General features: G+C 45.7%; 1 protein-coding gene across 1 annotated transcript in view; it reads left to right on the top strand.

The window, feature by feature from the left end:
* RAB11FIP5 (RAB11 family interacting protein 5) overlaps positions 1-27,322 on the top strand; it is a 199,281-nt gene that overhangs the window by 83,335 nt on the left and 88,624 nt on the right. The window contains exon 2 of the mRNA XM_069205596.1: positions 24,958-25,418. Coding sequence (XP_069061697.1) covers positions 24,958-25,418 — 461 coding nt within the window. The remainder of the gene's footprint in view (positions 1-24,957; positions 25,419-27,322) is intronic.

Here is a 27,322-nt window from a genome sequence, read left to right as displayed (position 1 = left end):
ACTAGGTGATGTGCAAATGATAAATACCTGTTGAAATCCGATTTCCACACATTTTGTGCACTGTTTAGCTTTCAGTAAAACTGCATGTCATTATGAATTTTGTGACCATTTTAAGGGAAACTTTAGCTGTTTGTCAATGAGTGCGCTTCCACACCGTGCTTTTAGGAATATATTTGCGACTGTGTGCTTCAAAATTCTCCACTGACTACCAACCATACCTTTACCGTTCTTCTGCTGAATGGATGCCATTCATTTGTTACTCTTCCTATCTGTGTGAGGCTTGCACTTCTCACAATCCCTGTCAGTTCACCACTGCATGATGGGTCAGACTCTTCCTAAAAGCCCTATATAGGCAGTATACCTTTATTTTGGGAATTTCATGTTGTGTGTTTCTATCCCCAGTGAGCAGCAGAGTACTTAATGTATGCACTGTCGGTACATGTGGCTTTTCAGTACTGTACAAATACGGATGGATGTTATAGGACTGGGGCATATCAGGATCACTGGTTTGCAGCTTTACAAAGGGTTTTTACATTTTTTTTTTTCTGGGAGTATATAGTTAGTGTGGAGGTTTCATTTCAAGTAGCATTTGTGGTCTCCAAAACTAGCACTATATTAAAGCATCGTCAAACCAATAGGTCTGAGCAGTAAAAGACCAAGTTGTTGACTTTACCAGTGTTTGTTTTCATTGACATTCGCTTTTACCAAAATGGCCACTAGCGCAGCGCATCACAGCACATGCACAGCCATCTTTAAATGGGTTTCGTATGAAAGATAAGCCAATCCAAAATGGCTGTCTGTGGGCACATCCATCATGATGCCCTGGTGGCCATTAGACTTTCCAATATTGCTTACTACTATTTTAGAACAGTGAAATAAAAGTAAACAAACTGCAGAAGAGTGTGAAAAAGAAAGCAAGCGGAGCGGCAGCAACTTGCCACTGCTGGGTGCTCCATTTGTTTTGGTTTTTTTAAACCCCTTCGCAGCCAAGGAGGTAACGGTTACGTCCTTGGCTGCGGCGCTGAGGCGCCAAGGACGTAGCTGTTACTAGCGATAGCGTTCTCCCCATGAACCTCGCCTCAGCACACCCACTACAGGGATGGAAGGGGAATCGCTTTCATCTCCTTTCATGTCTCTCTTAGCATTTCGGTCCACTAGACATCAGGGATTTTTTTTTCTGTAATTGACGTTAGGGGAGCGGCCCCTTGGGCAAGGGCCACTCTCCAGGGAGCCAAATTATTTTTAGGCCATTTCTGCCCCCTGGGGGCAGATCGGCCTTATATAATTAGTCTGATCCTGGGGTGGGGGGGAGGGGAGGCAAAATTACTTTTAGGCCATTTCTGCCCTGGCCTATTTTTATTATTAAACCACTAGACACCAGCTTATTTTTTATTTTGTTTTTTTTTATTTTATTATTCAGTGAGTGGAGTGGCCACCAGATTTAAGCTAGCCTGGCTGAGGAGGGGTGATACCCTGAAACCGGTCCCAAGATGCTTGTTTCTGGTCTAGGGAAAACCTGGCCTGGCAGTTCGGGCCGGAATGTTCCCATTTTGCCTCAGACTGTAGACAGCGCAAGGTAGGAAGATACAATCACCATGGTTGTGAAAAGAATAAAACAGTCCAGTGTTAGGACTGTTTGGTTACAGTGTTATGTTTCATCTGCTTAATTATTGCAGCTCTCTGTTCAAGAATACAATTGTTTCAATAAATGTTATAAAAACTTTTATTCACATCTTTCTTATGTTTACTATGGGCATGGATGAGTAAAACAACGAAAGGGTTAAGATCGGTTTCTTCGACTTCTAGGGTGTCGGTGTCCTGTTTGAGGGTGCTGTAATCTGTTACCCTGGGAAGGTTGGGGGGTTCAGGTGAGGCACTGAGCTAGCCAGGAATTGGGTCGGCAGTTACTGATGGTGTAGACTGACTCAGTCTCTTGGTCCTGAAGTTCTGCTGCCCTATTACGCAGTCCTACATTTTAGTGGGAATCCTATAACACTCCCTTCTTTTCCCAGCTGTCCTTCAGTCTTCATCCAGAGTCTACGCAAATATAAATTACTGATTACAGATGGGGACGGTTTCTCCTAAGTTTTGGGAAGTGGGCTTGAAACGGGCTAGCAGTCAATCAAGTTTCTTGCCCTGTTCAAATTTGTTTTTCGTCTAACCGGAGTACCGGTCAGTTCAACAGGCGTCTTCGTACTAAAGATCTGTCCTCCAAACCTTAAGTAGTGGTGTCTCGGGTGCAGATCTGTTCTTGAGAGCGATGTGGAGGCTACTTTTTGATTGTGGTAGGATGTGACTCCAAGCTTCAGTTTCAGGCACTAGAAAAGTTTAAATCTAGAGCAAGAGGCTTTGTCTAGGCTTGTGTGGCTTATCAGCGGTTCTTAAACCCTGGGATCCACGAAACGTACTTTGGGGGGCTGCAACTGTTTTAGTATTAGCAGGTTAATAAAAGCAATTATAAACAAAGAAGCAGAATCTAAAATTGAAACTTTTTACATGTTCTGTGTATGTGAGAATTTGAAAATATGGGGGCAAAAAGTGGGTTATTATCCATAGCTTGATTAATCGGAGAAGCACAAGTAGAGCAAACTGAAAACAGCATGTAAGACTGTTGGCCCCTATTGACGCGTAGACGAAAAGAGCAAAAATTAGAAGCAAAAAGGCCTAAGTGATTTATCAGACCCTAGCATATTGCTTCATCTCATAATTGAAAATCGCATTTAGAAAATCTCCAACTGTTCCATTGAAATTTATTTTAGATTTTTCTATATTTAATTAAATAAAATTATATTTCATCATATGTGTATTTGTTTAAAGTATACTTGTTTGGGTATTGCTGTGTATTGCTCTGAGTTTCAAATGATAGAAATTGCTTAGGCGGCAGCCCCCTCTGGCTTCCAGTAATGACTCAGTGGGGGTTCCCAGATTACAGTAATGACTCGGAGGGGCGCCACAAAAGTCAAATGGTTAAGAACCACTGACCTAGATACTGTTGACGGTTAGTATCCGGTTAGCAAAAATCTGATTTCATGCAGGCTTAGCAAAGACCCTAAAACAACCAAAAGAAATGGGACAGGGGTGATCTCCAGTAAGATGGTACGCAGTTCTGGACGTCTGTTGGTTATTACAAATAATGAATGTGTAGGTCACACATTTCTAGTTTGTAAAAGACAACTCGGTGTGTTAATGCTTCTGGTGCAGAACCCCTTATTTAACAGACCGGTCACAAATTACAATAAAATAAAAAAGCTCAGGAAGGAATGCATCCACTGCAAAGATCTGCACGTAACCTTTAACGCAAAATTTGTGAAATCTTGTTGGTTTTAACACAACATTTTATTGTTTGTCTCAGATAAACTGGGTTTGGTAGTGATAAATACTTAGGTGTCAAAATGTCACTTTATATTGTGTGTTAAATGACTTGATATTAGAGTAATTGTGGTTGTATGGTAAAATACAGATTACAGAAACTTTGTGCTAACAATGTGATGGGCAGAGTCGAGGACCACAATATGAAGAAGTTTATCAAGTGTAGATTTACTATTCTTTACGCCACATGTACGCACCATGTGCGTGTAACTACAGCTAACTTCTACTTATATATACACTTTCCATCACCATATTTTAGTCCTCGATATTTTGTCCACAATATTCTGGTAGCATGATATTCTGGAGCCAATAATGAGACACTCCTGAGATCCCTACCATGCACACATTTTTGTATCGACATTGCTGACTTCAAACATTTGAATCTTTATCTATTGGAAACTTACGAAGAGACACGCGCACACAGCTTTGTTGGTCGCTGATTCTGGATGCAATGGTCCAGCCTCTCCTAGCAGGCCCTCTCTCAACTCAGAGAAGAGGATGGGGATTGTCCTCAAAGTGAGCCATTTACTGCCAGGAAAGAGTCCTTGCTCCCCTGCAGACTAAATGACTTCTCAGGGAAGGGAACTGACTGTGCGTTAGCCCTCTCCGAATGTGTCCCCGGTTGCTGAACAGCATCGGGACACACTTGGGACGGTTCAGGGAGACCGGCCTGCTCAGGCTCAACCTACAACAGTGTTTCCACTCTAGTCCACCCCTGGAGGTAAAACGGTCATAATTGGGATCAGGTGTCCGCTGTGATTGAGGTAGCTTCTCCATTGGGGCTCCTTACCCCTGGTGCGCTTTTGCTTCATTACCCGCTGCACCAAGGGGGGCTCTGCCCCTGCAGGGTGCAGGAGGTAGTGCAACGTTCACCTTTCCCTGCAGGCTTAAGTGATCACATGTAAGAGCTGAAGAAAGTGCTGCAATGCCCAGAATAACAAAGTTGTACAATGGAAAGAAATGTCACAGAATGCAAACGTTGTAAATCCCCTCTCAGTTCAGTCTGTTACATATTAAGCTGCGATGAGTCCCTGCAAGCATTTAAAATGGCAGCTATACAAGCATAATATTGACATGTACATTTTTCAAGACTTCTATTTCACTCTTGAGGATAGTTTGGTATGTTCTGCTACTTAAGTTAGGTTTCCTGCTATTCCATACTCAACAAAACACATCTACATTGAAAAGGATAGATTGCAAGTGCTTAATGTTTAAATTAATAATGTTGCAAGTTACAAAAACAGTTGGAAACATGAATAATGAACATAAATATATTTCTTACAAAGACAACGTATTTGTAAAAAAAGAAAAACTTCAAGAAATTCACGTACACAGGTAATACCAAAAAACACTAAAATACACATGTTATGGGTAGTGCCCAGAACACTCAACAGCCATGCAACCCATAAGTGCCACCAAATGCAGTCCTCATTACCTCACCCATCAAGAGACAGATGTTCTAAATCTTACTGATGAGCCTACATATCACATTACCACTAGCACCACTGATGAAACAACAATGAAAGCAGCAATAGTTTGAAAATGTTATTTACATTTTGCTTTTAGGAGTTATTTATTAGTAAAAATACTGTGAGATTATTTTAAAATTAACTCAAGGCTGTAAGCTACTCTGAAGGTATCTGGGAGCTACTGGTAGCTCACGATCCACTGGTTGGCGACACCTGGTATGGAGAATTTGGTCTCGTACTATACAACAATGTTATCCAAACTGTGGGTCGCAACCCATCTGTTTTTTTTTTTTTTATGGATCTTGAAAGTCGGAGCGATAAAGATGCCTTTACGTTCTGTGTTTAACTTGTAACATTTTGTGATTCAAGGATTTGGTTCAAATTTTAGGCTGCTTTATTCTTTTATATAGGACTAGTGTTTACTTGTCTTTCTCTGACTGCAAAGTGAAGAGTTTTTAAAGTGAATTATGTGCGCATGTAGGATGTTTTTTGCAGTGCACAGCAACATGTAAACATCTCTAAATGAACTGTGGGCATACAGAAGTTAAGAAAGCTAAAATGGAGCACTCTTTTTGTAATTCTGAAGTGTGCTGGAAACAGATTTTAATAGGATCAAAACAAATTGACACTTGGTGATGCTCATGAAAAAAATTCACAGAAACCTGATTTTCACCCATTATTATTTGTGCGTCTTATATAGTTTTATTTGTAAAACTCTCAGTGCAAACATAATGGCCATTTCAGTGGAAACTGTGCAGTCAGAAAGGTGTGCTACCACTCGATGCATTGATTACATTAAAAATCATCCCACCTGATGCCCATTAAAAGTAGCTTGGTCGCAAAAGTTTGTTCTAAAAAAGTGGGTTATGGTTCTAAAATGTCTGAGAACCACTGCTCTACACCTTTTTGGATAATATTAAACTCTTCACCATGATAATAAGTGTCATTGTTCGTGGTACCCATGCTATCTGTACAAGTATGTTATGTACCCATCGCAAATCAAGCTCTCTGAGTGACACAACTGGAGAGAAGTGATTGCTGCACAAGTCCTTCAGTGGTGACACGGCACAAGTCTTTCAGTGGTGATATGGAACCACTCTGAAGTTTGGTTTGGAAGGCCACTGCGAACCATTACATGCAGGCACAATGGAGACATTGGTGCGTGAGTTGTAAAACAAATCTGCAGTTGAAAGCTGTTTTGCAATATAATTTCTTCACACTTTTCTGTACACCGTGGTATTGTAGCGCTGTCTCCGATCTTTCGCAAGCGCCTCATGGAGATTTGTGATTGGACTCTTGTCTGTGACGTGTTACTGATCCTTCTTACAGAAAGAAAATTGAGTTCTGTTGGACATAATGTCTCAAAAGACTGTTTAAATATAAAGCAACGAGTTAAAACATGCATATAAAACCCTAAAAAGATTAACCAGGCAGTGGCAGGTTTGTCTGTCTGCTTTGCATTCCTTGCAGGCAGGTAGTAAGCCATTTCCAACCCTTGCTCTGTTAATTATGCAGTTGGGTCGTAATTGTCCAGCATCGGTATCCATTCCGGCAGGTAGAGCGTCACGCAGATGGACGGTGATGATGGCTGGCTGCCTTGAATGATTCATTCCTGGACTTTGGCTGGGAGAGGGTACAAGAGCTAGGTCAGTTCAGTGAACTGAAGCTTGAAGATGTTCAAAGTTCTCATCTAGTTTAACTTGAGTTGAAGCAAATCAAATGTGTGCCCAACTTGTATAAAAGATTCATCCTTGTAGGAAGAGGACATGGGCTTGTCAGTGTTTTGGTAATGACCCTTGAACATCAAAGCTGCTGAAAGTTGCACATCCGTTGCCGGATGGGTCTGTGGAGAACAGCAACCCAATTTTCACAAACAAGCCTTGGAGGGGTGGGCCTTAACATTAACACTTGTTGATGTGACCTAAATTGATAACCGTTCTGTCAGGGTTGAGTGAGTTGTTGCTTCGCTTTTCTGGTCAAATTTTCCACATGAAGAAAGTCCATCTCAAGTAATGTTTGTGTGACCCTACTCTATGGTCCACTGAAAGGGCAACATGTGCTCATATTCACCAGTTGTCTTGCAAGCTTAGGAACTCATCCTGGCTTGTCATTAGAAATTAGAAGAAGGAAGTCTCCTGCATGAATGTTTCAGGCTGATATTTGGCCAATGAGGATAATCATTAGAGCGGACTTCAGACACCATTATCAAAAATTAGCATCCAGAGAAGGATGGAAGGAGCTAGCAGCCAATCGGAATGCTTCTTCTGTAGGTTCTGGCTACTGTGATAGGCCAGCAAACAGCGCTGCATGGCTGCCAGATCCTTGTAAAAAGACAACCATCCTGGGACCGTTAATTCCAAAAGTTTAAATGCTTCAGCTGAAGCTGGGCAGGCCGCTAAACAAGGTGCCTGCTTGCCTGAAGAACATGCAAATGTGAGCAATGAGTTAATCTGCAACTGATGCTTGGGTCCCAATACTGGCTTTAATTGATTGACAAAGCTTTGTTCAAGATTTATTCTTTTTGACTGCTAGTGCAGAGTTTTCTGAGCTGTGAAGCGTGTGCTTTTATTTGATTGTATTTATATAGCACTTAGTACCCCATATGAGGGGTTAAAGGGACAATTATGTCAAATGTTATTTATAGTCTGGATATTACTAAAATCTGTACTTTGGAAGCACCATTTTAGCTTAAACCTTTCTGCTCATTTTGTAGCAGTCTATCTTATACTGTATGTATTTAAAGTGTAAAACAGTGATTTAATATTCAGTGCTTTTTGTTATACTGGGACCTCCTAGCAGTAGAAATAAACGTCACTACATCCAAGAATTAATTCTGTGACTAATAGATGTTTCATAACGTACTACAGTGCTTTTTCCCTTTGAGTAACAACTTTTTAAATTTTATTTTTGAATTGATGTGCAGGTTTTTTTTTTTAAATACGTGGTTACCTAACGGTAAACGACAAATAAATTCAGAATATATATTTTTTTTAATCCACCCCCTTGACCCAGCCCCATTGCATGCAGCTTTACAGTCCCCCTACTTTTTGAATGCCCTTAGGCGACTGGTCTGACGCTTCTCGCCCTTGGCCCGGCTCGGCTCGGCTCGTGGCCCGGGCTCGAGACCGGTATTTTCCTGCCTCCTCTCTCTGTCCTCGGCCCAGGCTCCCTCACAGGCACAGCCGGCGCGCATGCGCACGTGGGGAGTGCGCGTGGTTACAGTTAAGCGCTTGTGAAGCGGGCGCGTGAGTACGTGAAGGTGCGCTGCGCACATAGCGCGTGATTACGGGGGTCATTGCGCAGCACGTTCTGACGGGGACTGGTGTGCGCGTGGGAACGGGGAGCGCAGGGCACCGTGGCGCGTGCACGGGAAGCGCTGCGGCACGTGTTTGCCGCGCGCTGTGGGTCTTGCACCTGCTAACAAGCACTGCTGCGAGCTGTGGGGCGCGCACGCTTACTGCAGTGGGTGCTGTGCACGATAGCGTGCACGTGATTACAGGGGTCGTTGCACAGCACGGAGCGTGCGCGTGTTTACAAGCACTGCTGCACACTGTAGAGCGCGCACGTTTAGTGGAGTGAGTGGTGCGCACTATTAGTACAGGGAGTGCTGGAAACTATTGAGCGTACACGTGCTGCGCACTACTGACCGTGCACGTGATTACAGGATTAAATGCTGTACACTATATGCATGTGATCACAGGAGTGAGTGCTGTGCACTCAATGGCCTGCATGTAATCACAGGAGTGAGTGCTGTGCACTATATGGCCTGGATGTGATCACAGGAGCGAATGCTGTGCACTCAATGGCCTGCATGTAATCACAGGAGTGAGTGCTGTGCACTATATGGCCTGGATGTGATCACAGGAGTGAATGCTGTGCACTCTATGGCCTGGGTGTGATCACAGGAGCGAATGCTGTGCACTCTGTGGCCTGGATATGATTACAGGAGTGAGTGCTGTGCACTCAATGGCCTGCATGTAATCACAGGAGTGAGTGCTGTGCACTATATGGCCTGGATGTGATCACAGGAGTGAATGCTGTGCACTCTGGCCTGGATGTAATTACAGGAGTGAGTGCTGTGCACTCTACGGCCTGGTTGTGATCACAGGAGTGAGTGCTGTGTACTATATGGCCTGGATATGATTACAGGAGTGAGTGCTGTGCACTCAATGGCCTGCATGTAATCACAGGAGTTAGTGCTGTGCACTCTATGGCCTGGTTGTGATCAAAGGAGAGAATGCTGTGCGCTCCACTGCCCGGATGTGATCACAGGAGTGAGGGCTGTGTATAGTATGGCCTGGGTGTGATTACATGAGGCCATATGGCCTGGATGTGGTCACAGGAGTGAATGCTGTGCACTATATGGCCTGGATGTGGTCACAGGAGTGAAGGATGAAGCGCTGCCCAGCTCGCACCGTGCACGTGATCCCAGGGAGTGATGGGATGGAGGGAGTTCCTTCCTGCTCCCTTCGCTTTGAGTCCATGTTTTTGGTGGAGATGTTGCTGATTAAGGAGCCGGGCCCAGGATCTCCCACTGCCTCGGAGGAGGCCGCTTCAATGCGCTGCTTTTCACTGCTCGCAGCTTCTTACCCTCGCCCAGCTTTGCCCACATTTATTTTATTCTTGGTTTTAGTTACACACACACACATGCTCGCACATCCATTAACAACACTTATCAACATTCAAACATACACGCACCACCAAACATTCATTTAAAAAATCACACACAAACTTACCTTCATCCCCGGAGGTCCCAGGAGGGTTGGGACTGCTGTCTTCCCTCTAAGGTCAGCCAGTGAGGGAAGGCAGCAGTCCCAGCCTCGTCACAGAGTGGGATGGGGTCAGTGAGACTGCTGACCCCTCCCCACTCTGTGACAAAGTGTCACTGATTGACACTCACCCTGGGCGCTTCAGCGCTTAAACCTGAAGCGCCCAGATCGAAGTCAAGGGGTGGCGCTTCCCTCGTCACCCGGGGGAGGGCCTTTAGACACCTTTGCTGAGCCAAGGAGATCACACCCACAGGAGCTGTGACCTCTTCAGCCCAGCAAAGTTCCGCTGTCTGAGCTGAAAATGAAGAGTGTCTGTCATTCTGACCTTTGCTCATCCTGACAGACACTCTTCATAATGGGGAAAAGGTGTGGGAGGGAGGTGGCATTGCCCCTCAACCCTAAAGGACGGGCTGCGCCTGTTTAAACCCCATTAAGTTCCTTTCACCATGTTCATAGTTATAGCAAGAGAATGTAGTTTTTGCAGAAATGTATCTCCTTGGTGTCCCGCTGATGGGAGCCATAATGCCACTCCACCTAACCATGGATGCCTTGCCATAGGTGGGCAGTCTGGGCATCTGCGAACATCTGTGACTCGAGTGAATGTAGCTGATGTTTTTTTTTGTTTCTTGGGTGGTGAGGATTTACCCTGTGGTTGGGGGTGCTGGTTACAGACCCTCTCCACAGGCTGTTCCTTGGTCTGGTTTCAGCCCTCACAGCCTTCTGCCTAACAAGGTGCTGCCACAATGGTGCTATCAGGGTCTGGGAGGACCCCTGTGTGATGGGAGTAGCATGCTTCTTGTTAGGACATGCTTCTGCCCGCAGCCATCCTGTTTTAATTAGTTATTTTATATTGTACCAGTATTGTGTGTGGTATTTATAGATTGCTGCAGCTCTGGATAGGTCTTCCTTATCCATGTGTTCCGCCACAAGTTCTGTTCACGAAGTTGTCCAGAGTCCCCAGCCTCCCACCGTCCCTAGACTGTCCTCTGGCTGCCCACTCCAGACTTTTATTGGGTTTTAAATCGACAGCTTCTTACAATCCAGTGATGAGCCGTTGCATTGTACAGCACTATCTTCCCACAGCAGAGGTGTGCAGTTGATAGCCCCTCTACTCGCCTTCAGGCACCTCCCCACTCTAGCGCTTCCTGAGGTGTGTAGATGGTAAGTCTGTGCGCTGTGTTCGCGATACTCCTTGTGGAGAGTAAGTAAGTCCAAATAGTGCGATGCTCGCTCCCTGTGACTGGGCCGTGGGGTGTCTAGGCCGATTATACTGCTATATATGCTAGTGTGTGCTACGGAATGTTAGGCGCAGGTGATCTCCCAGGGGATGGTTATAGAGAAGTGGGTTCTGAGTCTTTTAGACTATCCGCTAATGCCTCCCAGACTCAGGCCATGTCCAGGGATGCTATTCCCCTTCTCACTTCCCTCTGCAACTTTCCTCCCTCACATCCAGTCCATCTTTCAAGTTCTCGGCACCATGTGATCTCGCGGAGACCCCCATGGTCTTTCCAGTGCCTAGTTACATCTCTGTTTGCTAATATAAAAGTCTTAATCTGCTAGTGGATCTCCTTTCCTATCAATTCCGCTGTGACCCAGCGTATGTAAAACCTCTGCTTCTACTTCCTGCATCTTGGGCACGCTGCACCAGTTGTGTGGAAGTATTTAGGTGCCCTGGAGTGACTTAAGCTCTATGGAGGGTATAATAGTTGATCAGTTTAAATCTGGCATTTCTAGATACCTTGGACGCTGTCCAGGATAGGCTCCCAGTCTTTCTATGTTATTGGGTCCAAAGTCGTCTTCCCAATGGACTCTTAAAGTTTCCAGGATCTGGGTCAGATCCTCACGCAGTGCTCTGTATAAACATGTGACCGCTTTATATGTGCCTGATAAAAGGGCTTTATATTGAGAGGCTTTTATTGGGTTTTGGCTCTGACATTCCAGTTTTTCAATGATTGTGGAAAGCAGTCATCGCTGCTCTATGTAACAGGAAGTGTCCTTGTGGGAGGTTACATTTTGAGCGGATGTCTTCCAAGGGGAGCACTGCTGTCATGCGGAACAGGCACCCACTTTTGTCGCTCCTGCTGTTACCCAGTCTGCTATTCTTCCACCCACCCCAGTGTCCTCCTTGAGGTAACACCTCTAACTTGGTCATGTCAGGTGAATAGGAGTTTTGTCTGTGGGTTTCCCGGACATTCCTGTTACCCCATCTACATATTACCGGGTACTCTTGAATATCCTCTGCTGAGGGTCACCTCTTTCTTAATATTGCCTTCGACAGTCTATGAAGCTCAGGAACGAATAGGCCCATGGCACGATCTGGGGGTTGGTCTGCTCACTAGCCATTGTGTGAACCATTGGAGTTGCGCCACCAGGTGATACATCTCTAGGTCGAGGACTACCTGTCCTGCCACTTTCATCTTAGTGTCTGTCGGGGTCTGCTGCATCTCTGGGTTTCCTGGCCTCTGGTTTTCTACGTCCCGTAGCTCTTCTCCAGCTGTTGCTACCTCCTGAGACAGGGTGCCCCTGACCCCCATCGCTTTGGCGATGCACTGACCCCGAAGTACCACCTTGAAGGCTTTCCATTCTATCTGAGGCGAAGATGCTGTGCCACTATTGGCCTCAGAATACTGCACTATCTTGTTCGTAATCACTACTTGGTACAATTGGTCTTCCAGGGATTCTGGTTCCAGCCTCTAAATAAGGATGCATGTCCTGGAGCGTTCCCGTCTCAGCCACAGGAGAGCTGGGTTATGGCCTGATATTGTATGGGCTAAATATTCTACAATGAGCAGTGAACATTTGGGGGGGCACGTAAAAGGTGTCCTGTCATGTGGAGTTAGTGTAGGCTTGAGAAGAAGGAATAGTCTTGTGGGTGCAGGTGTCTTTGTCGCCAAGTGTATCTTGATTTTTCAATCCAAAAAGAGGCATGCCACCCAGAACACCGGTGAATCCCTCAGCGGGGATGAGAGCGATCCACATAGGGGGGTCTGCCACACAGTTGAAGTCCCCTGATATAACAGTTTATTTGGGCCAGATATAGAGCCAGTGGGTCAGACTGCCCTATCAGAAAAGTGCCCTGCTCTATGTTGTGAGCAAAAATGTTTACTATTGCTATATCTCCACCATCCAGGGGGGCCATCACAGATACAAACCTGTCCTCTGGGTCTGAGATCTCCTGTGTGCCAGGATGGGACCTCAACCCAGATCCAATCCAAAGTGCCTCAGGCGTAAGCTGAATATGTCTTGTAATAGGTCTGACCTCTCCAACTGCTCCCTCTCCTTAGCTGTCAGATGTCTCTTGCAGGAGTGCGATATGTAAGGCCCTCCCGTTCAAACTTAAGAACACTTTGTAATGTTTTGATTTTGTATACATCCGTCTGATGTTCCAGGAGAGGAACTCATAACTCAAGGGGACACCTTCTTAACCCCTTCGCTGCCAGGCCTTTTCCCCCTCCTGTGCCAGGCCTTTTTTTGCCTATTTGGGGCAGTTCGCGCTTAGGCCCTCATAACTTTTTGTCCACATAAGCTAACCAAGCCAAATTTGCGTCCTTTTTTTCCAACATCCTAGGGATTCTAGAGGTACCCAGACTTTGTGGGTTCCCTTGAAGGAGGCCAAGAAATTGTCCAAAATACAGTGAAAATTTCGTTTTTTTTAAAACAAATTGGAAAAAGTGGCTGCAGAAGAAGGCTTGTGGATTTCCCCCTGAAAATGGCATCAACAAAGGGTTTGCAGTGCTAAACTCAGCAGCTTCCTAGCTTTCAGGAACAGGCAGACTTGAATCAGAAAACCCAATTGTTCAACACAATTTTGACATTTTACTGGGGCATACCCCATTTTTGCAATTTTTTGTGCTTTCAGCCTCCTTCCAGTCAGTGACAGGAATGGGCATGAAACCAATGCTGGATCCCAGAAACCTAACCATTTCTGAAAAGTAGACAACATTCTGAATTCAGCAAGGGGTCATTTGTGTAGATCCTACAAGGGTTTCCTACAGAAAATAACAACTGAAAAAGAAAAATATTGAAATTGAGGTGAAAAAAACATAAATGTTTCTCTACGTTTTACTCTGTAACTTTTCCCTGCAATGTCAGATTATCGAAAGCAATATACCGTTACGTCTGCTGGACTCCTCTGGTTGCGGGGATATATAGGGCTTGTAGGTTCATCAAGAACCCAAGGAACCCAGAGCCAATAAATGAGCTGCACCCTGACGTGCGTTTTCATTCTATACCGGGTATACAGCAATTCATTTGCTGAAATATAAAGAGTAAAAAATTGCTATCAAGAAAACCTTTGCATTTCCAAAAAGGGCACAAGATAAGGTGCTGAGGAGCAGTGGTTATTTGCACATCTCTGAATTCCGGGGTGACCATACAAGCATGTGAATTATAGGGAATTTCTCAAATAGATGTCTTTTTTACACACTCTCCTATATTTGGAAGGAAAAAATGTAGAGAAAGACAAGGGGCAATAGCACTTGTTTTGCTAATCTATGTTCCCCCAAGTCTCCCGATAAAAATGATACCTCACTTGCGTGGGTAGGCCTAGCGCCGGCGACAGGAAACACCCCAAAGCGCAACGTGGACACATCCTAAATTTTGGAAAAAAACAGGTGTTTTTTGCGAAGTGCCTACCTGTAGATTTTGGCCTCTAGCTCAGCCGGCACCTAGGGAAAGCTACCAAACCTGTGCATTTCTGAAAACTAGAGACCTTGGGGAATCCAAGGAGGGGAGGCTTGCGGGGCTCGGACCAGGTTCTGTTACCCAGAATCCTTTGCAAACCTCAAAATTTGGCTAAAAAAACACATGTTCCTCACATTTCTGTGGCAGAAAGTTCTGGAATCTGAGAGGAGCTACAAATTTCCTTCCACCCAGCGTTCACCCAAGTCTCCTGATAAAAATGATACCTCACTTGCGTGGGTAGGCCTAGCGCCGGCGACGGGAAACACCCCAAAGTGCAACGTGGACACATCCTAAATTTTGGAAAAAAACAGAGGTGTTTTTTGCGAAGTGCCTACCTGTAGATTTTGGCCTCTAGCTCAGCCGGCACCTAGGGAAACCTACCAAACCTGTGCATTTCTGAAAACTAGAGACCTAGGGGAATCCAAGGAGGGCTGACTTGCGGGGCTCGGACCAGGTTCTGTTACCCAGAATCCTTTGCGAACCTCAAAATTTGGCTAAAAAAACACATGTCCCTCACATTTCTGTGGCAGAAAGTTCTGGAATCTGAGAGGAGCTACAAATTTCCTTCCACCCAGCGTTCCCCCAAGTCTCCCGATAAAAATGATACCTCACTTGCGTGGGTAGGCCTAGCGCCCGCAACAGGAAACGCCCCAAAACGCAACGTGGACACATCCCATTTTTTGAAAGAAAACAGTGCCTACCTGTGGATTTTGGCCTGTAGCTCACCCGGCACCTAGGGAAACCTACCAAACCTGTGCATTTCTGAAAACTAGAGACCTAGGGGAATCCAAGGAGGGCTGACTTGCGGGGCTCGGACCAGGTTCTGTTACCCAGAATCCTTTGCGAACCTCAAAATTTGGCTAAAAAAACACATGTCCCTCACATTTCTGTGGCAGAAAGTTCTGGAATCTGAGAGGAGCTACAAATTTCCTTCCACCCAGCGTTCCCCCAAGTCTCCCGATAAAAATGATACCTCACTTGCGTGGGTAGGCCTAGCGCCCGCAACAGGAAACGCCCCAAAACGCAACGTGGACACATCCCATTTTTTGAAAGAAAACAGTGCCTACCTGTGGATTTTGGCCTGTAGCTCACCCGGCACCTAGGGAAACCTACCAAACCTGTGCATTTCTGAAAACTAGAGACCTAGGGGAATCCAAGGAGGGGTGACTTGCGGGGCTCGAACCAGGTTCTGTTACCCAGAATCCTTTGCAAACCTCAAAATGTGGCTAAAAAAACACATGTTCCTCACATTTCTGTGGCAGAAAGTTCTGGAATCTGATAGGAGCCACAAATTTCCTTCCACCCAGCGTTCCCCTAAGTCTCTCAATAAAAATGGTACCTCACTTCTGTGGGTAGGCCTAGCGCCCACGAAAGGAAATGGCCCAAAACACAACGTGGACAGAACATATTTTTTCACAGAAAACAGAGGTGTCTTTTGCAAAGTGCCTACCTGTGGAGTTTGGCCTCTAGCTCAGCCGGCCCCGGGAGGGGGGGGGCAGAAATGCCCTAAAATAAATCTGCCCCCCCCCAGCCCCCACCCCCCCCGGGAGCGACCCTTGCCTACGGGGTCGCTCCCCCTGCGTGACATTGGCGCCAAAAAACAAATCCCCGGTGCCTAGTGGTTTCTGCCCCCTTGGGGGCAGATTGACCTAAAATCGGCCAATCTGCCCCCAGGGGGAAGAAATGGTCTAAATACAATTTGCCCCCCAGGGGAGCGACCATTGCCTGATGGGTCGCTCCCCATCTCTAAAAAAAAAATAAAAAAAAAAACACACAAAAAAAAAATAAAAAAATTGCCCTGGCGCCTAAAGGCCTAAAATAAATCCCCCCCCCCCGGGAGCGACCCTTGCCTACGGGGTCGCTCCCCCTGCGTGACATTGGCCCCAAAAAACAAATCCCAGGTGCCTAGTGGTTTCTGTCCCCTTGGGGGCAGATTGACCTAAAATCGGCCAATCTGCCCCCAGGGGGGCAGAAATGGTCTAAATACAATTTGCCCCCCAGGGGAGCGACCCTTGCCTGATGGGTCGCTCCCCATCTCTAAAAAAAGAAACAACAACAAAAAAAAAAAAAAATTGCCCTGGCGCCTAGAGGTTTCTGACCCCAGGGGGGGCAGAAATGGCCTAAAATAAATTGCCCTCCCCCCCAGGGAGCGACCCTTGCCTAAGGGGTCGCTCCCTTTGCGTGAAATTCACGCAAAGAAAAAATTCCCTGGTGTCTAGTGGTTTCTACCCCCCTTGGGGGCAGATTGGCCTCATCAAAATAGGCCAATCTGCCCCCAACGGGGGCAGAAATGGCCAAAATATAATTTTCCCCCAAGGGGAGCGACCCTTGCCTAAGGGGTCGCTCCCCACCAAAAAAAAAAGAAATGAAACATTAAAAAAAAAAAAAAAAAAAAAAAATAAGGTCCCTGGTGCCTAGAGGTTTCTGCCCCCCCTGGGGGCAGAAAAGGCCTTCTCAAAAAAATGCCCCCCCTGGGAGCGACCCTTGCCCAAGGGGTCGCTCCCTTTGTGTGTTTCAATAAAAAAAAAGAAAATCCCTGGTGTCTAGTGGGGTTTCAAAAGCCGGATTGCAAGCAATCCGGCTTTTGAAACCCTCGGAGGGACTTCAAAGGGAAGGAAATACTTTTCCTTCCCTTTGAAGCCCCTCCGGACCTCCCAAATGATTGAAAAAGAAATGCTTTTGCATTTCTTTTTCAATCGCGCTGGAAGCAGAGCTTCCAGCGCGACTAGGGAGGCCCCTGTGACAAATCAGCACGCGCTCGCGCGTTGACGTCACAGGGGGGGGGGGGTGGGTCGGGGGTGGAAGGGGAAGGTCTTCCCCTTCCATCACGACTTGGGGGGGGAAGGGGGGTGCACGGGGGGCGCGCTAGCGCGCCCCCAAGTTCCCCTGTGCCTAGGACGAGATGATCTCGTCCAAGGCACAGGGGAACTGTAGCCTTGGACGAGATGATCTCGTCCAAGGCACAGAAGGGGTTAAATAATGCACATCCCTCCGTCTCCTTCAGGTATTCCAGCCGCTACATAACCGGTCCCTCACATAGGTTGTGAACAAATGATGCAAAGGGTTGCGGCCCATGGTTACCTCAAACTACAAACTATAATACCCCCAACTCTCACTCCCCAGGACATGAAGGCATCTACTCCTCCATTCAAGCTCTCATATAAATATTAGCTTCTCGCAGTAGAGGCCACATGCTATTCTTAATCTGCTTTGGGAACTAATTCCATTGCATGCTTCTTATTACATCCCTCCACCAGCTTCCTAAAGGAGTAATATGTTCTGAGTCTCCATGCAGAAGAAAACGTTCTATGCCCTACCACCCAGCACCCCTCTCAACCCCCCTCCTCCCCAGTTAGCACTCTGTTACTAGGGAGCAGCCGTTGTGGTGGTCAGGCTACGGCCTTCCTCACATGACTTCATCCGAGGTACCAGGGGTGACCCCGGTAGTTCAAGGTTTGATTCCCTGGAGGTGCTAGAGCCGTGGTCCGAGTCGGACTCGCGTTCACCTCCTTCTGCTACTGGCGAGGGGGGACTTGCTCCGTTGCCACTTCTCAATGTCACCGCCCCTATAACGTTCCTGCTGGGTCTCTGCTCTGGTAGGGTCAGCTGGGCTACTGGATTTACACCTGCATCTGGCGTGGGTGCCTGCTTAAGGATTTCTGGGTAGGTCCTGGTTGTTTGTGCTGGTCTGTCGAGCCGCAGCCCTCCTGTGAGAAATAAATTTCGTCTGACACATGCAACCTGGCTGGGAACATCATTGTGTATGGAATTCCCATCTGCGTGAGTTGTTTGTTTTTTGTTGTTGTGTTTTTTGCTTCCAAGATAGTGAAGTGCTGCTGTTGCACTTCCCTCAAAGTCTGGAAAAATGTGCACTATACTGTTCTCTACCATGAGTTCTTTTCCTGGCCTGGTTCAAAATGTGATCCCTGTCTTTATAATGTAGCAGCAGGGCGTGGTGGGGCCCCTGGGTGCGGAGATTTCGCTAGAACTCTGAGCCAGTTCTAGAGCAAAAACATGGAAAGGCCCTCCACGATCACTTACTCAAGGAGCTACTTCTCCAGATAGGTCACCATGATATGTCCTTCAACTTTCTCAAGAAGACTGATCACTCTTGTGTTATTCCAGCGTGACCGATTTTAAGCATCTTCTGCTTGCTGTTCTAATATTCGAGCCTTTCCTTCCATGGTGGTAAGTCGTTCATTCTGTCGTCAAGACTGCGGGTAGTTCGGCTAGGTCTCTCACTGCTGTTTTGATTCACTCTGCTAGACAGTGGTAATCGTCTCTCAGAATTCCCAGTTCCTCTCCTAAGGTGTCTGTTAGTTTCCAACACTTCTCGAGAAGCCGTTATGGCCTGTTGGATGTCCTGAAGCGTGGGACCTCAGAGTTCCTGTCTGCATGACTTGACTGGCAGCCTCCCTTGGGCTATGAGTTGAGTCCTCCACTCTTGGTCCATCCATGTCCTGGTCTCTGTTGCAAGTGCTCTGATCTTTCCTATGATGGCAGTTAATAACTATTCTCGCTTAATGCATGGTGCACCTTCTGCCATGGGGGTGCTCAGGTCGGGGCGACGTCCTGGTCACCATCTTAACCCCACGTGGGACTCTATTCAGTACTATGAGTTTTCTAAAGGGTTCTCCAGGTCTGTCTGGTCCTCCCACATTCCGGTGCCAGCTGGGCATTCAAGGCTGAGGTAGTTTCTGGCAATCCCCTCAGGGCCTTTTCTAATGTTGATAATCGCCTTCGATGCGGGGGAGGGGAGTTGTTAGATCACAAGCCCACCTTCAGGGCTAGCTGCAGTGTGCTCAGTTGCACCTTATCCAGGACCTCATAGGATTCTCTAGTCCGGCCACAGCTATTCCATGCTCTTATGGGAGCATCCCTCGCTGTCTCTAGAGGACAATAGAAATGCGCTAGGGACCCCTGGATGTGTTGCTAGGTCCTGGATCGTAGTAGTAGGTGCACTCTCAGTTTCATGGCCAGGATCACCACATTAATTAATGGTGGGAGTTCCTCTTCTGTTTTGTACTAGGTGTTATTTGAATTATGGCCACCTTGGAATCCTCTGCTGGATGCCTTTTGGTCACGGCTTACTGTGCCTCGCTATCTCTGGCCTCGTTGCACTGCTGGTTTTGCAGTAGGCCTTTATTAGATTTGACCCGATCACTCACTCTCGGACGCCTCTCGCCACCGGCTCAGCTCTTCTCTTGTGCTGCTGTCTTCCCAGAATAGGCACTATCCGTGGCGTGGCCCTGTGGTTGCTCTGGTTTCAGTGCTCGTGCTGAGTTATCGTTTACTTCCACGGGCAGCCAGCCTTGCTTCGAGAGCATCCTGGGGGAGCAAGTCGGAGTTGAGGAGCACCCTACTGCTCATCGCGGCCCATGACACCTCTGCTGCAGTCCCGCACCCAAGGCGGGCCACATTGTTGTCGGCCACTTACTTAATACTGTCCCACCGTGCTGTGCTGGGTCTCCCGATGTTGGTTGGGTGTCTCCGCAGGAACAAACATGGCTCCTCACTCCTCCTTTCTGCACTGGGAGGCCCCACTGGCCCTTTGCTGTCTCCCGCCTCTGGGCTCCCAGCCCAGTGCCGCAAATTGCCCAATTCTTTATGGGCGACTCCTGGAAGAGGATGCACACGCTGGTCTGGTCCTCAGACCAGTGTGGTTTAGTATCACAGCTGAGTGGTCCTCGAGTTGGTCTTGGGTGGGCTCTATCTGGGCTTTGTCTACAGCCTAATTGCCTGCTGCAGCTACCATCTTGGTGCTGTGGCCACGCAGCTCCGCTCCTGTTTCCAAAGCAGTAAATTAACCCCCAGCAGTCTCTTGCAATCTCTGTGGCCATGCTGTGCGGCATCTCAGCACCTAGGGCCTCATCATTTTAGTGCCCTCTGAGTTGGTTTATAGTATCAGGATAGTGCTGGATGTGTCCTGTGCTTTCTACGCCATCAGCGTCTGGACTTTTATCCACTCTACCCCCCCAAAGACCTTGGTTTATATTCAGAGAAAACATTAAATCGGCCCGAAAGAGCTGTATTTGATGACTCCATGGAACACAAGCATTGGCAAAGCAAATAGGTATTTTCTTGGCAAGCCAGTCCAATGGGTCATTTGAAAAATACTTTATAATACAAGCATATGCTTCAAAAAGGAAAAAAAATGCCATCACCTGAACATAGTTGCTGTATGGTGCAATATAGATTGTAAATAAAAAAATATAGGCACTGCTTCATGTGTTTTAACAGTATAGGTGATTCCTAGCTGGCAGGTTTATTTAGAACATGTATAGAAACCCTTTGTAGTTTAAAGCACATCACAGAGAAAATTATTCTTATTTGTGCAAATAAAATGGACTGTTGGCTTTGAATTACTGTAATCTGAACACATGGTTTACCTACACATGATTAGCTGAAAGAGAAAGAATAGAAATCTTTGTGAAACAGAATTATTGTCCTACCACCTCTGGCACTGAGGAACATTTTTGCATGATCTGATGAAAATGCTGTTGCTTAGTGCACCAGAACACGTTGCTGAAGTGGGTTTACCTTTTATCCCGTGTGGTGTGCTGTGGTGGGCGGGAGCTAAATATGAATGGACCAATGGATGAAGATGGCTGACCAAAGCCCCGGTGTGTGCATTTTCAACTTTTTTTTTTTTTTTTTCATTATTTTTATTTTTTAAATTAGGCAAGGGTAAACATTTAAAATGGTTCTCTAGGCCAGCTCATAAAAACATATACTCCTTAATTTGCTGCTTGCGTCACATTCCCAGGGGCTGTTGAAATTTACAGGTTGTTGGGTATTGTGAACCTCCTTCACACACATGACAAAGGGGGTGCTACACAGAGCGGCGGGAAGCACACAGCTATGGGAGTTCTGACCACTTATGGATCCTGCTGTGTCCAGAGTACCTGCCAACCCAAATAAAAGTGAACTGCATGGGTCCTGACAGGTTACCTGCAGTGCTGCTAATTTGAATGCTGCTCCAATTAAACATCTTTTCTAGTATTTCAAGTTTTTTGGTTTGTCCATGTGACTGATTAATCTCTGGGAACTAAAACATAGATTGTTTTTATGCTACCTTGCCAGTTTTTTTCTTTACTAAATATTATAGTACTTTGTAATTTTCTGCAGATTTTGTTATACATCTGTGCAGTATATGTAGGTAGATTCGATAGTTTAGTTTAATGGTAAATAACATGTTCTAACGGAGTCCCAGACGCAGCCCAGCCGCACTAGCTGCGGAACCTTCGAGAAGTTCATATTAACATTCTAAAGGTAGACTGTACCTATGGAGCCTACGAGTGGGTGGGCCATATCAATGTTCTTGTGGAACCTTTGGCCAGATGCACAAAATGTTTTAGCGGTCGCAAACAGCCAGATTTGCAGAATCGGACTGTAGATCGCTAAAAAGCACTTTTGTATGTACAAAGACCAAATTGCAATTAGGTAACCTGTTACCTCATGAATATTAATGAGGTAGGTCTATTTACGACCCACTAGGAATTGCAAATGAAACTCAAAAGTTACGTTTGTGATATCCTAATTGGGATTCACATGGAATCACTATTAGGAACTTGCAGCTTCAAACGCTCGTACATGTGGCCCATGTGAGGTAATTCAAAAACATTTTAATAGTCGATGGTAACCGTGAGGTGGTGCATATCCGCGTTCTAAAGGTAGACGCCACTAGAATGTCTGAGCAGGAACAATGCAAGTAGGAAAGGAGGTAGGGAGGGAATAAGGGGTGGAGCATACCAGACCTATCCTGACTGCGTGGTATTAAAGGAGTGCTCACTGCTGGTTGCTAATGCTATTGCAGTAGCATCATCTGTAAACCAGCTGGGACCCTCTGATCTGAAATCTTTGCTCAACCCAGAAATATCCTTTGAGTCGGAGCAGGTGGTTGGTTGTTTTCTCATCCAGCTGCCCAGTACTGGACAATCCTCCTGTTATTTTGTGAACTCCACAAATCTATCTGCTTTTAAAAAGTAGTTATAAACACAGTTGTTTTAGTTTAGCCCCTTTTGTTTCATCTGCTTCTCTTTTACTCCTGTTCCAGACCGTACACTCCCTGGTGTTGCGCAGGGATATTCCTAGGGGAGTGAGTTGACGTGCAATAAGTCTAGATAAGACACCCACAAGGTGAAACGAAATAGTAGTCTAAGAAGCTTTCATTTGTGCATGTCCTGTTTCCTTTCACAGAGTCTAAACATAAACCTAATGTAGATTTCCTGAACTGGAGAGTTTAGAACCGGTACCAGGAATTGTAGTTCTGCTTTTCTACAGGGCAGTTCTACTTTACCAAGGGAACGTGTTCATCGACATATGGAAAAACTAAGGGGACGTATTGATTTTGTAAAAGCCACATTGTTCCCTTAACTTAAGCACCCTAGAAATGATATTTTGATATGTTGTATTTGATGCTGTACTGTCTTGTGCTCTGGCATCCTGGCATGAAACCATGGTTGTTGTTGAAATAAACTATTTTGATGTGCCCTTGGTGAAGTTCATGACAGGGAGTATACATTAGGGGCAGTTAGTCAAAATACTGGCGTGGCCTATTTCAGGCCCTGCTGTTTTAACTCTAATCCTTTTGATCGGAGTGTTTGTGTGGCATTCTTGTTTACAGGAAGTCTACCCAAGTAACCCTTTTGTCACTGAACTACATGACAGAGCAGAAAAGATAGCTGTGGGTTCCTTGTGCCAATCCTCTCAAGGCAAAATGAATTGGTCACTGTTTTTGTTTAACAAATTCAGTGTTAAGGGCTAACGCGCCCCCCCCCCTTTCCTTTGTTCGTAGTTTGTATTTTTCAACTATCTCTCATTTTCACAACACGAAAAACAATGCTGATGTCCAAGCACGCCTGCTTGTATGTACAGGAGCAATACCCTAAAGTATACAAAAAAGTGATTAATAAAATTCTTGAATTAATCTCGGCCCCTGGTGATTACCCAGGTTTGCGCCCCAGTCCATCAATATATTGCACAACATGTCACCTCAGTTTAGACCAGAGGTCTCCAAACTTTCCTGTAGTGAGAGCTGCTTCTCATCAGTGAAAATCCTAGTGAACTCCAACTTGAAGGCCAAGCAACTTGTGAATTACCACCAGACATCCCCACGCCAGCTTCATTGACTTTAAGCCTAATTTCCACAGATCCAGATAACTATCGTTTGAACAAAATACTTTGACTAGGGGCACTATGACAGGGCAGCCACATGTCTGTAAAAGAGAGGTCCTTTGTTGGTGTATGACCATGTATATATATGGGTGACTGAGATAGTGTTGTATGTACATATGGCACAGGACATACCTTTCACCATATGCGGCACATGTACGTGTATAACACAAACGTGCTACCATGTTTTTTGAATGGGAGACATTTAAAATGGAGAAAAACGTTCTGCAAAAATGTTAACTGTGGAACAATTTTCTGCACTTTAAATTTCTCCTATTTAAAAAAAAATAAAAAAATATTGTCCTATTGTTATGCATACGGCAGTGTCTCCTGACCACTGGGAGCAAGAGGCCTGCTATTTGTAAATGTGACACTTTGAAATGGCACAAAATTAAAATGAAGAGTTAACTTTATCACTGAGGTAACTTTTAATTTTCTCCCATTTAACAGCATTCAGGAACATAACTTTGTTCTCGCCATCCAATAGTGAGTTGGCAGGGAGTTTTATTTAAGTGTTAGATGCCTCAGTGCTTCAGTTTTTCACCTCTGTGCATAGCTGCAGCCTGGGCCATAAATCTGACTGAGCATTGCTCATTATCAGGCCCTGCTATCTGCGATCTGATGATGATAATGTTCACCTTCCCTTAACCTTAACAGAAAAATGTGACCCACTGCTTATTTGAGAATGAACATTGAGCCACGAGCTACTTTGAAGGTGTCTGGGAGCTACTGGTAGTTGGTGATCCACTGGTTAGAGACAACTGATTTAGACCCAGCCAGAAGGCACATCAGTCGACCCACTCCAATGGGAACAGTCCAGCTGAAAGCGCCAGGGCAGGTCATCCCTGAACCAAAACACAAGCAACCCATGACTGATTTCGCCATTGTTGGAGCTCCTCAGCCACGTACAGCTTGGTTCTGCGGACCGTGTGCACTGAACTCTCATCCAGGCTACCCGTCCCACATATGGCAACACACTAAAGTGTACAAATCAGTTCTGGGTTGCTTGTGAAAATACACTTTTAAAAGGATGAATTTTAGAAAAGGCAAGAGTGGAAGACTTTGGTTTGTTTCCTATGGAATACCTTGTTGTAACTCACGTGATGTATGGTTGCCTGCAGTTTGATGTCAAACGACATCTGAGACCAACCCTGGAAGGCCAGTGTCTGCGTTGGATGCTGCAGCTGACCTTGTTGTACCTTTTTATTTAGCTTTTTCAGCACTTTCTAATCTCCATTTTGGATCCCTTCCTTGGTCGCACCACTTGACGCTCGCCCAGAAATGTTTCCTTAACTGAAGCATACAGGAACAAGAGCGCTCTAAATTATGCACATTTTTGGCTTGAAATGCCTTACTCAGATATTAGTTCTGTGCAAGATAAAGATTTGTATCTTTTCTTTCAGAGGAAGGGAAAAGCCTTGGCCATGTATTGCATTGCAGTGGGGTTTAGAGTGAGGTTGATCAATCTCCTTATATTTCACTTTTGTCTTTAGGTGGTACAAACTCCAGTCGAAGCCAGGTGCGAAAGAGAAAGAAAGAGGAGAGATTCAAGTATCAATCCAGTTTACCCGCAACAACATGACCGCCAGCATGTTCAACCTGTCCGTAAAGGAGAAGTCTCGCAACCCCTTCGGGAAACTGAAGGATAAAATGAAAGGCAAGAAGTATGACAACATGGAGTCTGCGTCCGCCATCGTGCCCAGTAGTGTGGGGAGGCTGGACAGTGATGACGATGAAGACTTCCTCAAAGATGCCAACGAGAAGAAATCCAAGTCCAAGGGCTTCTTTCTAAAGGGCAAGCTCCGCAAGTCCTCCCTCACAGCCTCCAACAGTTCCCTTAAATCCAACAACTCCATCTCATCCACCGGTGGTGCTAACAACGCAGACATCAACAATATGGTTTCCGAGGTAACCAAAAAACCTGCACATAGGAACCTGTCCTCTGATGGCTATGGTAAGAACATTTCAAGGAAAAAGCCTTGTGAACAGCACTGGAATGCATTGTGTTTGTAGATTTACGGCATGTTTATCCTTTTCTGTTTATCCATATCATTCAAAGTCAGCGGTCTTTCTTCATTGGCACCATAATGTGCAACGTAGGTCCTGCGTACAGTTGAGTTTTTGGAGGACTGCAGGAAGTTAGCTAAATTTCTCTACAGAATCAGCAGTTTTAGATGTTAATTATGTAATTGTCAGTATTTGGGTATGAGCCACCTTTCATTTTGAGGATTCCGTCCACCATTGTGATGTTTGTAAGATGACAATTGGGACATCTAAAAACTTCCTGACTTTCCACTGTATCATTAACACCAATTTGGGTGGTTGTCATTTTAAGTGTCCTTCTCAGACTGCTCTCCAGGCACGGCCTGTGTACAGTGTGATGCTTCTCACTGCCTGAAGTTCCCACAACAAAGAGGTAGAAGGTTTACCTGGGTGTTGCCAACCAACTGAATGTGCAATCAGGGAAAACAAACTAGAGGTTCTGCACCTTATACAACAGTGTGCAGTCCCTCCCCATTATCTACCAAATAGCAGCGTCCAGGAAGGCCAATCAGCAGCTTAATCAGATTTCCAAATGTGGCCTGTCTCCCACACTTTATTGCCATGTCTCCTCCCTCCAGCTCCAGAAATGTTAGCTATAAACTTGCACTTACAGGGAAAATAACTTTACCTCCATAACGTGTGAAGGCCAGACCTGGGGTATCCAAAGTGGATCCCACTAGCCTCCTTCAATCGGGCCCACTCGCACACCGTGCACGTACCTCACACACTAAATACAAAGCTGCGTAACACATACTTGGGATACTAGTGCTAGGCATTTGGTAAACACATTGAAGCAGAACTTTACATGAATGGACCAGTAGGCCTCCACTCCAGTGGCAGACAAAGCTCAGCTCAAATAAGGTGTTGCAAAAGTCTGGCATGTTGCCCTCATCCCTTTGTGTATTAAACCCACAGCAGGGACAGTGGTCCGCGGTCTCTTAATGAGGGCACACTTGCGTGTATCCTTCTAAGTCATAGGACAACACCACAACCTTACCTATGTCAAGAGAAAGGCCTAGGGTTCTGCGTGCACTCTAGATTAGTGTGACAGTAGGGCCAGAATTCAAGTCCAGCTACCTGATGCACGCAGTCGTGCACTCATGGTATGGTTTGTGGATGGCTCTTCCATGAAGAACAGCTCCCTATCAGCACATTTAATTCTTCAGTGTCTTGAATTTATTATGCCACTGTTTCATAAGTCTGCCATGTTTCCCAAAGAAGGCTTTTTCCTTAGTCTTCATGTCACCTTGAAGTGTGTGCTGAATGGATAAGAACTCTTGGGTGTTACAAAGCATGGGCGAGCTGTTCTTCAGCATGCAGTACCACAACCATCTTTCTAGTGCCCACTCGTCCCCTCAGTTGGTCTGTATTGCAAAGGTCTTGCGATTTGATTAGAGAAGCTTGGTTTGAGAAACTGATTTCAGCCTTATTAGTTATACCAAGCATTTGCCTCGGTTTACATATTCCTAATATTTGAATGGGTCCTGAGTTCTCAAAAGTTTTTAACAGAAGGATATCCCATGATGGGTTTTCAGTGCAATGATCTGTTGTACCAATAATTTGAACCTACCTTAGAGGCCTGCACTATAAATATTGGGTTGTCGACCTGCCTCTTCTAATCAAACCTAATAATTCTGTAACACCAGACCGTCAGGGAGTATGTTGGAGGTGTAAAGCTTGTGATGTCATAGTGTTAGTGCGTCTGACCTTATTTGGTTTCTTTTTTGTTAGATTGTAAGGGGATGTGTTAGAGGTTCATTGGATATTTTGACTGCGCTTAGAGTAGACCCAGTTCCAAAACAAATCAATAATTTT

The sequence above is a fragment of the Pleurodeles waltl genome, chromosome 1_2 (assembly GCF_031143425.1).
Source record: "Pleurodeles waltl isolate 20211129_DDA chromosome 1_2, aPleWal1.hap1.20221129, whole genome shotgun sequence".
NCBI classification, from domain to species: Eukaryota; Metazoa; Chordata; class Amphibia; order Caudata; family Salamandridae; genus Pleurodeles; species Pleurodeles waltl.
The sequence above is the reverse complement of the archived record's forward strand: the minus strand, read 5'-3'. Positions and strand labels throughout refer to the sequence as shown.